At 44.7% G+C, this 15,265-nt stretch overlaps 1 protein-coding gene across 3 annotated transcripts in view; it reads right to left on the reverse strand.

Annotated features, from left to right (window-relative positions):
• SLC5A6 (solute carrier family 5 member 6) overlaps window positions 1–15,265 on the reverse strand; it is a 1,144,170-nt gene that overhangs the window by 463,093 nt on the left and 665,812 nt on the right. For all 3 annotated transcript variants that reach the window (XM_069605582.1, XM_069605584.1, XM_069605583.1), the window contains exon 12: window positions 7,454–7,540. In XM_069605582.1, coding sequence (XP_069461683.1) covers window positions 7,454–7,540 — 87 coding nt within the window. The remainder of the gene's footprint in view (window positions 1–7,453; window positions 7,541–15,265) is intronic.

The following is a 15,265-nucleotide window of genomic DNA, read 5'->3' on the forward strand; positions in this document are numbered from 1 at the left end:
ACGAGAAATACACAAGACGCGCAGAGTCTCTGAAGCAAACCCGTTTGAGGAAAAAAACAGAAACTAGGCTATGGGTGCCGCCTCCTATTTATAACATCAGGTGACGTCGCCTTCGACGCAGGCTTTCGAAGGACATCGACCCGACGCCATTGACGCAGGACGCTCTGCCGAAAAAGATTCCAAAATACACAGCTGTGGACATTACATGTCAAAGATGTGGAATACATTGGAGGACACAATCTATTCGTAATAAATGTTCCGGCGTCGCTGTAAATTGCATTTAAATTCAGAGTCCTGCTCTTTTTGGTCACCGCCTGGCCGGGTGCATTTGTGCTGTATCTTGTGTGCAATTTACAAAATGGCAGCTTCAGTGCAGCGTTTTTGTTTTCCAACCTCCAAGCCTTTGTAGCTGGTTATTTTTCTCCAGCATCAGCGCCTTCAGTGCTGTGTCTTTATGAGGCTATGTTTGGGAGGGTTTTATCGCTTATGGACTGCCACTGGCCTCATGTGTTCTTTAGAGCAAGGACACAGTCCCTCTTTTTTTTTTTAAATGGGATCTCTAGATCATCATCTTTCCCAATTGGGTGTGCCACTTTTTTGGGTGGATTAGCCCACCCAGCAGGTTGCTCCCCATGTTGTGACTCTTGCCCTTGAAGGGCAACTGCCAGCGATCAGACCAAGAAAATACAACCTGCTAAGGAAAAAGGATAGGTGCACGCTTTTTCAAGAAAGACAAGAGCTTTATTTTGTATACAAAAGAAAAAGGGACAGGGTATTACAGATCCATTGCCAAAGAGCTCTCTTTTTCTGAACAAAACTAAAGGTTATAAACCTAAGAATTGTCACCCATGACACTCTTGGTATACAGTGTTAATGCCCCAGCCTCATTGGCTGCCGCCTATATACATGCTAATAATTACATATGGCCCATCCTCCAATTGGTTGCACTGTCTTCTCTCTCTCTCTCATCTTCACCACGTGGCATGATGGGGGTGCCGACATGTCAGGGATGAGAAAGGGGCAGCTTTGTTCGCAAGGACCAGGCTCATCTCGAAGTTCCCCACTGAGTTCATGTTGATAATCGGGTGCGTATCGCATGGTTCGGATCTAAGGTAAGGTGGTGCCAGTTGATGTTAAAGCAATTGGTTAACATCAACTGGCACCACCTTACCTTAGATCCGAACCATGCGATACGCACCCGATTATCAACATGAACTCAGTGGGGAACTTCGAGATGAGCCTGGTCCTTGCGAACAAAGCTGCCCCTTTCTCATCCCTGACATGTCGGCACCCCCATCATGCCCTCCTCACTGGGCATCATTCTTAGCTCTCCTTGGCACATAGATCAATTAGACTGGATCATCACCAACGACTTAGAGACCAGTGATTTTGTCACACAACCCTGCATATGGTCAGACCACTTCTTAGTCACCACCTCGCCGACGCTAAATACGCCCTCGAAGAACAACTTCGGTAATGAAACAAAAAGTGAGTAGCAGGAATTACAATAAAATTGAACCATAACTCTTAAAACAATGTATAGAGAATATACTCAAAGAAAGGAAGATGACCCTTGCGATAAATTAATGCCTGAATTTAATTCACAGGCAAAGCAACTAATGGACTTAAAACCCCCCCCGAGAAACAGATTACTAAGACCCAATAAAAACCACCAGAAATGGTTGAACACAAAACTGGTCGAGTTCAAAAGAGTGAAGCCGAAATGGCCAACAAAAAAAATAATGATCACAAGAAAACAAAGCCTGTGGAAAGATATTGAAAAAAACGACAGAAAATGTATCTACGACAAGAAGAGAACTTATTACAATGATCAAATGAAAACAGCAGAAAACTCATCTAGCAAACTATTTGAAATCCTCAAAACAATAGAAAAACTCAAATCACGAACCCCCTCATTCTCTCCGTCCTGTAAAGATTGCGACAAAGTTCAAATAGCGTTCACAGATAAAATAAGGAAAGCCAGGGCCGCTCTCTCCAAGAGGCACAGAAAAGCCAGACGGAACTAGTAAACGGAGTGGAGTCTATAATACAGAAAGGAATCTTTAAATTCCATGAAATCAAGACAGAAGATATGCTCAAAACTCTCAAATCAATGAAACCCACCACATGTGCAGAAAACATGATCCCACCCAAACTGATACTGCAGTATGCCAATATTTTCTCTCCCTTTCTTACCAAAATGGTGAACACTTCCTTTTGGGAAGGCCTGTTACCGACTGACATCAAAAAAGTCACAATCACACCTTTAGCAAAACAAATAACAGAATTAGACCAAAGTGATCCGGGTAATCTAAGACCCATCACTAACTGTAACTTTCTTCTAAAGGTATTAGACAAAATTGCCACAAACCAACTTCAGGCTTTCATTGAAACAAATGAGATCCTTCACAGCCAACAGACAGGTTTCCGGGAGGCACACAGTACCGAGAAAATCTGCATTTTTTTCACCAATTACGCAGATGATACCCAACTGGTCATAGAACTTAGCGGTGTCTTCACACAAGACAGTGCCAATGTAAAAAAACTTCACAAGTTAATTGAAAAATGGATGACCAACAACTGGCTCGGTCTCAATGCCAAAAAAGACAGAATTAATGATTTTAGGGACTAATACAACCAGAGCAAGACTGAACCATCAATAAAAGTGTTTCGACATCAATGAGAGCCAAATAAAAGTTGTGAACAAAGTCAAAACTTTGGGCATGCACATGGAAGCATCACTGAGCGCAGAGTCCCAAGTCATGCAACTGACTAAGAAATGCTCATATTACCTGAGGCTCCTACACAGAATACGCCCCTATCTAAGCAATGAAAATCATGCCACAGTAGCAAGAGCCACCATATTGTCCCGGTTAGATTAGGGCAATGCCTTGCTATTAGGAGCTAACAAAAGGCACATTGCAAAGTGTCACAATATACAAAGTATGGCTGTGAGAATCATCAAAGGCAAAAGGAAAACAGAACACATCAGTGAAGATAGTAGAAATCTACACTGGCTTACTATCGAAGATAGAATACAGTTCAAAACCCTGACGCTAGCCCACATGTGCGTCCATGGGAAAGCCATAGCATACCTCAAGAAGAAAGTGGTTACATATGTAGCGAGATGGGCACTCAGATCTGAAGCCCACCGCAACCTCGTAACCACCAGTTTCAGGAAAATCAACGGACTTGGCAAAGCCTTTCACACCAAGTTGCAACCTTATGGAACAACCTCCCACCACAAATAAGACTGGAGCTCTCATACATTACCTTCCGAAAGAAACTCAAGACCGACTTGTTTAGATAACTGCCTTAATCAAAACCCGGCTGCAAATCTGTAGATTCATGTTGTCCCATGACTTGTTTGTATAATGTGATCCTGCGTGTACATGTGATGCCCTGATGCCTGCGGGCTATGCCGCAGTAGGAATACATACAAAATCATGTTCTCTGCTTCCACCTTTATCAATTCCCCTCCCTGAGAATTAACCTAGTGTCCCACTAATCAATCCAGTTCACAAAGGATTTAAAGCCCCTGCACATCTGGTAGTTCAAACAGTGTGTCCGTCATTCGGGGGGGTGCTAGTGTCTTAAATCTTGGTTTGTGTTTTGGCATCCCAAGACCTCTGCCTTCGCTACCAGGAATACGACCTTGGTACTAAGTCGCAGCCCTTCACTTCATCAGCTGCACACATTCCTACCTAATTGGTTCAACGGTCTAACTGATGTGGGGGCCTGTGTGTTTTTTGTCGTGCCTGTGAATTGGTATGCAATGGTAAAAAATGCCTCATTGTTCTGTGTGTCTTGCAAGAACAGGGCCTGCGAGGATTCAGGCCTACTCGTAACCGCGGTATTAGTTCGGGTTATGACAATTGTGTACCTAAACATACCATATCCTGCATAGGTCAACTGCATCACTACCGGTTAGTTCCCCTCCCTCTGTGATTTCCAACTCCCGCCTAGCGACTCCATCCATAACACCGCCCCAACACCGTCCTGTGCTCATCGCCATATTTTTATATATTTTTCGCAATCTAAACCATCTAGGAGGGGCGGTGGTCTGGACAAGCATACCAACACCCTGCACTTTGAGTACTTTGCAAAGTTTGGGGTAACCTGGCCTGAAACGTGTAGGGTTTCCCTTTGCTATTGACTCTGGGGTAACCGTCTTCTCAGGGTCGGATTGCCCCTTCTCCTGCGAGTCCACCGTTAGCATTTCCAGTGGAGCCACCTTGGTGTTGTCTGCGTTAGACTTCACCATAGCATAAACTGCACTTTTTAAAGAATGGTGTGAGACATTTTGCACGCAGGACAGTCTTTATTGTCTCTCGGAAGGCACTGATTACACACACTGTTTCCACCAACGGAAACTTGAGTTGCATGCCAAGATTTTTAAGGGAATGTTGTGAGCAATTGGGGAGGGGTGTGTACAAACATCTGAATTGCAAGATGTGCAAGACTTTCTCGTATACCACCTGTCATTAAAAACACCTTTTGCTGCTGCTGGCCGTTAAATCAATGTCTATCTTGTGCAGAAGTTAAGATGTTATGGCCTCGGTTTCTAGTCTGCGCCATTATGTTCTTTGAAAACAAAAATCTTTCTCCAATTCCTGCAACCATCCAATGGCAGAAAAAGAAACAATCTGAGGGCAAAGCACAGAGAGACAATGTGGGTCTCTAGATATAGTAGTATAGGGATAGCGTCACTGGAGCTCCCCCGTCAATGCCTTCTTTTACTTTGGGAAAACAACTTTTAATACTCCAGACGAACAACTAGGTGGTGGAATATTCAAAGTACATGAATATAAAGAGACTCACAAGCCCCCATGGATGGGTGATGTGAGAAACCTGAAGGCACTCTCACAACTACTCGCCAGGGATCTTCTGTTCAGGTGGCATGGGAAGGGCCATCGTTTTTGGATCCAGACCCCGGTCATCGAAGCAAGGGAGGGTCACTTGGTTTGAGGGTACTTGGGGATTGGGTAGAGGACCTGAGGGCGAGACATGGAATCCCCCCCTTTCCTAACACTGACCGATTTAACCCTTCCTCAGCCTTTGAGTTATATACAATGCCAAACCATAATTCCCCATTCACCCGTACCTGCTACTGAGATGAGGAAGAGGGGACTAGGAGTAATACAGACTACCTACAGGAAACACCACTATAGTACTGGGACAAAGAAGAGAGATCCCGATGACTAAAGGGTTGAAGGTCAGGCATGTCCCAACAGTTGGCCTAATTGGAATCAGGCAAACCAGGAGAGCGGATCACACCTGAAACCCCTTGATGGGGCTCAGGTGTATAAAAGGTGGAGCACTAAAGAACTATAAGAGCTGCCTTGGTGGAAGGAAAGAGCAGCAGGAAAACCAGACCAAACCACAAGAAGCCAAAGGAACACAGACGCTCAAGGACTGCACAGTGAAGCAGAGTGGAAATGCATGGCGAGGGAGTGTGTTTCCAGGGAGCCGGTGAAGGCAGGAGAAGGAATCCGTGGAGAGTCGGTCTCTTTGCTGTGGCCAAACAGTGATAGTTCTCCTGAATGGAAGTACCAGTCAAGGTACCAGTCAAGCAGTGTCCGATTGGCAGGCAGTGAGACCCTGACCTCAAATATAAGAAAACATCTCAAAGAGGAGAGTGCCACAACCAGTGAGTTTCAAAGAATGCAGGGAACCGGGTGCGCGTATGAAAGTTGCTGAGTTACACTTGCGATCGGCACAGTCTTGAAAGCCTCCGATCAAAGTAGAAGAACTGAAATGAAAGCAATGTAAGAAGTGGACTTTTTAGTAACAATATAGGTCACATCTGAAGGAATTATACATGTTCAAAAGTCTAAGATCAATCAAGGATACTAGGAAAGTAATACAAACTGTTAATGCTGTGAAAACGAGAATGAAAGCTGCGAACAAGCAGCCGAGGGGAGACAGCAAAGTGTGAGGAAAACGCAGACCGAGCAAAACTAAGCCGAATAAGTGCAAGTGAAAGCTGTAAATGAAAGCTAATAAAGTGGAATTTGGAAACGAGAGCCACAGAAGTGTCAAGAAAGAGAAACCATTAGTCTATGAACTTGTGAGCTTCTGACAACCAATCTAAGTCAAAGTGGCAGAAAGCTGGGACAAGGGTAACTGGTTGCATGAACTGTAATGGGTGGGAAGTGCGGCTGTCAACTGCACCTAGACGAGGAAGCCCCAACAAATCCAGAAGAATTGTGAACACAACCCTGAAACAAGATAAAGCTGAACATCGTGAAGTTGTTCTGTGAATGAGTGCTTGAAGCTTGGGGAAGGGAACACTGCTCTCCTTTTGAACTTTGTATACTAAAACCAAGTGTGCTTGAAACTTGGGAAGCGAAACCCAAGTCCTGACTGAACATTTGAAACCCATAATTGTTGGAACTGTATCCTGAACTTGGGGAAGGGAGCTAGCGGCTGCTCCAGACTGTGTTGAACACTATTGATTTAGAATAACCCTACACTACAATTTTGACAAAGACTTTTGATTTGGATTTACGGACATAGACTTTCCTTAGATTCTTTAGGTATTGAAATCCACACCATAGCTATAAGGGCAAGTTAGGCACTACATTCATCCTGATACTTAATAAAGATTCTACTGTTTAATTCACAATCTGTTTGTGTCATCTCTTGATACCATGCCTGTCTCACAGTGAATATACCCAAAGTCAGATATACCGACCCAAAGGCAGAGTACACAAAGGCAGATCATCTTAATAACAGATTACTTTGTCTGTTCCCATTTCTAGTGACAATGTATAGGATTATTTATATAGCGCCTATACACAATGTGGTTCAAAGCGCTTCAAGGCAGGGAGGGAACAAGGGAGAATACAGTGACATTCTTACAAGTCCTCGATTCATTCAGAATGTGAAATTAACTATCGTAATTGGCCTGGCGACATTTCAGATAGTGCAAGAGCTTTAGACGGTGATAGGGAGGGGAGGAGGTAGAAAGGAGAATGAGACAGACAAGCGGTTACATTACTATGCCTTGCGACAAATTAGGTAGTGCCAGAATTTAACAAGAGGTCGGGGTACAAGGTAAAGGAGAAGAACAAAACAGGCGACTATCATACTAGGCCAGATGACATTTCAGATAGTGCTGAAGGGGGAGTGGGAGGAGAAATCAAATAAAGGGAGACAAACAAGCTGCTATCATAAAGGTCAGGCGACATTTCAGATAGAGTAAGTGCTAAGGGTGCAGTGAAGGGGGGTGGGGGGAGAGAAAATACAAAATATTTTTTTCTTAAAATTCAACTCAATGATACCGATTTTATCACTTGAGTGGACAGAAGGCTTTGCACCCTTTGGATGTAGGTCTCTACTCCAGCGGTCATACCCTGACCCATCTTAGTCAAACAAAAACCTGTTGGGTGGAAAAGCTTAGAGACTGCATATGTTTTAAATGCTCCATGGGAAACTTGGCAAGACTTACCGTGGAATTAGCGCATGGGAAGAACATTCCAAGACAGAAGAGACCAAGTAGTGGACCTCCAACCATCCCAAAGATACTCAGTGCTGCCTGTAGGGATATGAGAGAGATGTAAAAAGCATCACAATCTGTGTGAAAGGTCAAATACATTAATGGGCCCCAACAAGGTAATGCTGCTGAAGGCCAACATTAATTTAGTAAATCTATAAAGCTAGTTTACTGATGTAATACATTCCACAAATGGTCTAAAACATTGCATGAAATCTGGGCAGTCCCATTGCTACATTTATTCAATGCTGCAAACACGAGGAGATTTTGTACATTATGGAAATAGAATAGAAAGACTAAAAAGACTCCCTCCATCCCAAGCTCTATCGACTGTCTGCTTGCAGAGCTGGACACCCAAACAGCAACAAATACAAGAAAGAGTTGCGAGAATGCTTGTGGATTTCTTTACAGACTGTAGGGAGTTTTTCAATTAAAGAAAACAAGCTTTCAAGATAATCAAATAATAGGATGTATCCCTTGCTCTAAATAGATCAATGGTCCAGAGTATACAAGTCCAGGACCAGTTCTAGTAAGCAAGGTTCCTCAGTCCCCTCAGGTCCATGTTCAAAGTCACTCAAGGTTTCTGGGAAAGGCACATATGGCATTTTGGGTTCTGGTTGGTCCTATGAGACACTTGTTGATGTTAGTCATATCTGAATTTGCTGCTTTCAGAGGGCGAGATGTTCTCCGGTGTTTAACTCCTTGTGTCACTAGATGTCCTTTTAATAGACAGGTGCATAGTCATCTTGTCCCCCGTTCCGTCACCCCATGTGCCCTAGTGAACACCTTGGGCTTAGCTGTCCTGTCGGAGGTAACTCTAGGCAGACATAGAATTGTCTCCCCTTATTCTGGAGAACTAACTCGGGTTTTGGGGTAAAGGGATGGAATGTTCCGTGCCCCCCACCCACACCTGTATTTATAGAGCTAACACCAGCCCTGAGGATCTAGCAGCACAGTAACTTGTTTATTTCTGCCAATTTTAGGGGGATGCATTGCCACTGTACTCACTCAGCAAACTTAAGGGGATAAATTTCCCCTGCCTTGTTGCAACAACTTTCCTAGTATTTGTCAGGATGGATTTCCAAAACCAACCCTGTGGGTAAATTCTGGGAGGCCTCCCCGTTACGGTGAATAGGGAGACACTGGGGACTAGCCAAACCCAATTAAGGCAAGAGTGGCAAGGTTTAGTCTCGGGAGGGCTGTGAGACTGGTCTAATGCTGCAAAGTGTCAAACAGAACACCAATACTTCCAGTCAGACAATCAATTAAGTACAAACATATACTAGCTTAATGTGTAATCTAAAGGCCTAATAAATCATTGTATAACGTCTAATCAAATACTGTCACACACTTACTATAAAACACTTAGGCATTTACAATTAAAAGGTAGAAGGCATAGACTTCAAAAGTACTTATATGCATGAAAGGGTAAAGACACTTAGAATAATATTGAGAGATTTGAACGATGCCAGTGGTTATGATCAACAAGTCAAAAAGAAACACTTGAGTATAGGCGCGTTATAAATGCCATATCATATCGTTGCCCTCTTGTCGTCAATGGGCTTCGCTTCTTCGTGAAAGACTTGCCTCCAACGATGATCTGAAGAATGGCTGCAAGAGCCCTCCTTTTATCCAGGATTGGGACTGGAAGCTCGCCCAGGTCAACCAATAGTGTTATGTGATTAAACAATAGTGTTATTTGATTAATCTGATGAAGTATTCACACCTTTCCCGGAGGTGCCCTCTCCTCATGTAGCCATAGGACAGCAGCTGCTACCAGATCCAGACCCCGGGGGTGGCTATGCGAGGGAGGAGACCCTCAGTGGGAAGGACAGGCATCATCAGATGAGACATGGTATCCCCCTTTCCCGTTTAAGGAGATCGCCTCCATTCCTCATGCCTTCATGGCATTTTGTGATAACCCCCTTCAACAACCCACAAAGCCTGCTGACAGTATCCTTCAATATTCGGTAGTAAGCAAAGTCACAAACACAGACAAGGTAGAGCAATGCCTGAGTGAGGTTTGCTGGGCTGAAGCAAAAGGAGAAGTCTAGTGTTTGGAGGAAGCTCCAAACGACTCACTTCCTGGAAGTGGGAGTTTAAAGATGGAACTGCCAAGAGACACAGGGAAATCAAACCAGCTAGTCTTTGCTGGGGAAGCCAAGCTGGCAGGTGTGCAGGCAAACAATGAGAGAACCATAGAGCTGTGACGCAGAGAAGCGACACGGAGAGAAGAGGAGGCAGCGTCTGTACCGAAGATGCATTCCCGCAAGCAAAAGAAGCTGAAGCGGGATGCAGAGCCAAAGAGGCAATTCAAACTGGCAAGAGAAGCCGGAGCATCATGCAGACCGCCACCAGCCACAGAGGCAAGCCACCTGAAGTGGAGAGACGGAGCGGAAGCCGAAAAGGACAAGTGACGAGCCGGAGAAGCCACAGGAGCCATACTGAAAACGGTGAGCCCACAGTGGAAGGACAGTGAACCGGAGGGAACTGGAGAAGGCATTTCCTAGTTGAAACGGGAGGCAAATCTCTATGGCTTGCAACTGTGGTTGATCTTCACAGTCCCAGTACTTGGGGAGGAGAAAATAATACAAGTAACCCAGAGAGAGAGAAAGGATCTTGGGGAAGATACATTCCCCCTTATCCTGAGCATTGATGAACAGTGAAATGCCAAGTCCTGGTAGGCCAGTGAATAGTGAGTCTGGGTCCCGCACCCAAGTTGTATGACAGAACTGTAAGAGAACCTGGCAGAAGAATTTACCAGGTGTTTTGTGAATCTGGGACCCACACCCAAAGTGTGTAAAGGAACTAGATGAAAGAACCTGGCAGGGGAGTATATCAGGTGTTTTGTGAGTCTGGGACCCACGCCCAAGTTAAAGAGCTGGAGAAGGGAGTTATTCTCCTGGAGTGAATTCTAAGATCAAGAGGATTGGGCTATCCTCTTGGTATAAAGGACCTGGTTATTCGTCTGAACTTTTTGTTTTAGTGTAGAGAAACCTGGGGAAGGGAGCCATTCCTGAGAAATGTGAACATTATCCATCTGGAACTTTGGTTGGAGTTCTACCTTTTTGTTGAACTTGAACATTTGAGCACTTTTCATGGCCAAAGACATTCCCTTTGCACCTTGGTGTTTGTTTTTAGAATGAGAGAGGCCAGGTTAGGACATTTTTCTTTGGACATCCTGACATTGAAAAACCCTTAGTTTTTGGTTGTGGTAGCGAAATACCTCTTGGATCAGAGATAGTGATGCATTTTTCAAACCTTTTATTTTTTAATAAAAGTCTTTAACAACCACTATGAGCCCTCACAGTTAGGAAAGACTTGCTTTTTGCACCTTTCCCTCCATCGATTCTTATGGGAACCGCCAGGTCTATCTGCTTTTTTTTTTGTTTTTTTTGTTTTGTTTTTTTACACCTGTACTGACTGAGCACAGTAAAAGCTCCTGCTTTACACCCCTTGCCCGTTTTGCTTATTCTTATGGGGAAACTGACTAATCTCAAGACTCTCAGTACTGGGAGACATGGTCTCTTTTGGAATTGTATTTTTACCATTGCACACATCACCTTACAGTGAAGTGCAGTTAGAATACTTTGTATCCTTACAACTTTTTACCCAATGGCTTTTTGATGACTTTGACAATGTGCCCAAGACAAGCTGGTGGCAGCACTGTGATTTTTACAATTTTTATAATATTTTTCTTGTGCTCTTCTGCATTTACCGTGTGGGGCTACCAAAGATAGCTTGCACCCTTAAATCTAAGTGCCACAAGATGTTCACTTGTCCTTTGGCCATCTTCCTACCGTCTCAGGTCAGGAAAAAGGGGGGGGTGAAGGGGGGCGAAGGGCTGTGTGTCAGTGTGCGTCAGTGTCAGAGGAGGGGCTGGGACTGGTCCCAGTCCACATCCTTTGCTGCTGGACGGGTGTAATGACCAGTGGCTGTCTAGGATTTGACAACTCTGCTGTTTAAATGTTGAAGATCCTTACCATTTGGGGGCTTGGACTAGCTCACAGCCAGAATCCTGGATAAAAAGGAGGGCTCCTGAAGCTATACAGGAAATCATCACTGGAACCAAGACTTCTTTGAAGAAGACGAGCCCGCTCAAACACCTGCAGCTGACCAGAATCAACTAGAATGATTGGTTGGTGAAGCACTGCTCCACCAAGTGATCCAAGAAGGCCCTTGTTGGTGCTTCGACCCTTGGATCTATGTGAACAACCAGTCTCGACCCCTGCTCGGGGATCCACGCCATAGAAGCCTTCAGAAGTGTCCATGGACCACCAGGTGGACTGACCAGCACCCTTTTGGGCTACCACGCTGCAGAGCAGAGCCTTGTGACTCAGGATCTTCATCCTATGCCATAAACTGCCTATCCTTGCAATTTCAGCCTTCTCACAAGTGAAGCTGAGCTGGGGCTGCCTCTGTTCACTGCTGGAAGATCACCTTTTCCACCTGATTGTGGTGACCTCCCCTGGAAGCATCCTGCTGCAATCATGCGAGGTATCCGCAAGGGTCTGCAGCACAGAGATCTGCATCTTTTATTCATTTAGGGGTCTTCAAGAAGTTGCTTTGTATCATCTGGTAAGAACTGCGACCACCTCCAAGATGAAGTGACCTCTGCACCCACGATCCCTTGGCTAACCCTCACCCCGAGCCAAGGATAGAAGATTGGAGGCCCACCACATTCCAGAAGACTGCAGTGTCACCTGGAAGAATCAGATTCAGGGCAGTAGGAGAGCTTACCTGTTTCTGTCCACCTCAGTCTCCCATAGGTTAACATTGGGTGGAGAGCCCGTGTCCCTTAACTCCCTCTGGTCAGGTCTTCGGTCGTCGATCGAGGGTTCCGTCATTAGACTTAACTTTGTGTTAGGCAAGATTGCTACACCAGCCTTGTCCTCTTGGTAATAGGTAACCCACCTATTGGTATAAGTCTGTACTATACAAGTTGATAGAGTGACTGAGCAGTCAGACATCTCAAGAGGGATACATGTGAGCTGTAGAGATGTAACACTGAGGTTCACTATTACAATTATCCAAACAACAACACTTCTACTCAAGGTTTTCTAGTAAAATAATTATTTAACGGTCAGTTTTAAATAAGCCTTCTTTAGAAAGGGCAATATGTAATACAAATACACTTCCTCAGATTTAAGATAAGCAAGTAGATACCCTTTTGGGATGTCGCAGACACACTTCCTGGGGTGACTTCAATCACTAGGGCACTGTGGACATTGATGCCACTTTTTACACTTAATGCAATACTGAGGTTGTGGAAAAGGAAAAAGTTAAGGACAGAAAAAGCTTAACAGGTTTTCCGAGCATGTGAATACTTTTCAATCTCCCAATGAAGTCTAGGTTAGACCTTTCCCAGCAATATAAGTTAAACTTATGCACCAGCTATGAGGGACAGTTCAAACCAAAGTCAATGGGTCAGAAGAGTCTGCAGGGAGCCAGGACAGCCAAAGTCCATTTGAACAATGTCTATGGAGCTGAGGCACGTCTTTAGATAGCATCAAAGTTTTGCGCAATGTTTTAAGAGAGTTTGTAGAAAAAGAATCACTGTTGGGCCACAAGCTGTTAAGAATGTGAAGGGCAGAGCTGCAAGCAACTCTGCAAAAAGCAGCTACAGCAAGTCTCCAGTGAGAACAAGCAAGCTACAGACAAGAGGTAAGTACCCCTTTAGTCAAGACAGTACCTTAGGTTTGAAGAAGAGGATCCAGCTACCTTCTGTTCTGGTTGCAGTCTTGCAGATCCTGGTTTCCTGGGCCTCAGTTGTGGGGACAAGAGGGAGGATGTCTGGAGGACTCCTGCACTGCAGTTCGAAGGTCGGCGGCGGCTACGGGCTCTTTAAAAATCAGCAGCACTTTGCGGTTTCAGCTACCTGTCGATAGCACCACCGTGGTTCTTGGGACACTTGATGGGCTTCTCTTCCTTCTGGGGTCCAGCAATCTGTTGAGGTGGCTCAGGTTTGGGTCATCCTGCTTCGGGGGGGGGGGTCCTCATGATCTTCCTGGAGCTCGTATCCGGCTTAAAGACGATGCACTCGATTCTGAGTTTTCTGACCCCTGGCACTCAGTTCCAGCAGCAGCAAGTACAGCCAGCAGGGAGAGGGGTTCCAGAAAAGTTAGTCTTGGGGTCAGTTGGTTCCACCAACCCAAGGGAAGAAATCAGTTCCGGGATTATCTAGTCTATACGAAATTGGAGCTTCAGCACTGCAGCAGGGCTTCGCCGGGCAGTTCAACGGTCCAGGAGGGTGCAGCAAACTTCTCTTCCAGTTTCATTCGTCGGATGTTGCGTCCAGTGGTCGACTCTGCCTTCTGTTCAAGAAACCTTGGCTTGTATGCAGCTTTGTCCCGTTCATGCACAGTTTAGCAGTCATTCACACAGGAGGGTGGCTGTTCTGCAAGGAAAGCCAGCCAGACAATCACGACTGGGTTAATTCAGGTAAACAAGGAGACTAAGGACAGGGAGTTTCGGGCACCTTCCTCGCGTCCTGCCCTGCCAGACATACTGGAGGCAGAGGCAGGTTTCAGCACTGAAGCCCGCCAAAGGCAAAACAAACAAAAAGGTATAACCTGGTTTGGCATGAAGAGTAAAACCCAAGTAAGACCTCACAAGCAAGAAATGACAAAAAAAGAAGCCCAGGGCCATTTTGACAAAATGGGCACCCATGGGTGCAATACTGCAGTTGAGGATTCAGCCTGCGGTAAAAACGCACAATGGTAGGAAAATTAAACCACTGAAACCAGCCACTAATTGTAGTGAAGGCAACAAAAAATGTTACAAGAGTAAGTAGGAAAAGGGGCTACTAAGTAACCCCCCAGTACTCACATATCAGATGGGGTGTCCTGGACCTACATAGGAAAAACAGGTACGTAAAGTCAATTTCACTTTACTACTCTTGGGAACAGTAGTTCACCCAAGAGAAGGTATCTAAACCTTGTGACCAATCCACAGGACTTCTCTGCGACACTGCACTGAAGGTGCTGTGTGTCACAATACAAAAAGTAGATGCCTATGGATTTTGTCAGACTCCAAAACCAAAAGAAATAAGAGTCCAAATCAGAACATAAATACATGAGCGGGTGAGAAAAAGGTATCACTCACTTCAGGATTAAAAATGAAAAGTCCTAAAGTCCATCATAAAAGCTGGGGGTCTCCAAGTGTTAGGACAGTTTTTCTGAAGTCCAACTAAGGGCTTAGTAAAACCATTCAACTGAGGCTGTACAAAGGCTGTACCACCTGAGGTCATGGTAGCGTAGACAGAGCAGCCAGGCATCATCTTAGGAGCGAGGGAGGGCTGTAGAATCAGTACAAATGAAATTGTAATACAAATGGTACAAAGAAACACTGAACACTAGGCATGTAAAAATAAATGATGTATTTGAATACAGGTAGGCCCAGATAAATCTAGGGGTAAATAAGTATTATGAAAACACAACACTATACTTGAAGGTACACAGACTAAAGTATAAACCTTATTTGGAACACCTTGACAGCAGTTCTTGGTAAGTCAGAACCCTTTCATACACATTCAGTATAGGTCACACCTATTCTTGGGGAGTAAAAACCATTGGTTACTTTCACAATTCCATTCAGCAATGCAAGGGCAGTAGACCCTACCAGTTGTACAGTGACTCTCAGTACAAATAACATAATCAGTCAACTGAACAATATAATTATTGTGAATAGTTGAACACTTATTGCAGGTACAGTAAAAACATACAACTACTTTTGTGATAACACACAGTTATACTAGTTGAGTAAAAC

This window comes from Ambystoma mexicanum, chromosome 4p, assembly GCF_040938575.1.
Source record: "Ambystoma mexicanum isolate Mex_15411 chromosome 4p, UKY_AmexF1_1, whole genome shotgun sequence".
Taxonomy (NCBI): Eukaryota; Metazoa; Chordata; class Amphibia; order Caudata; family Ambystomatidae; genus Ambystoma; species Ambystoma mexicanum.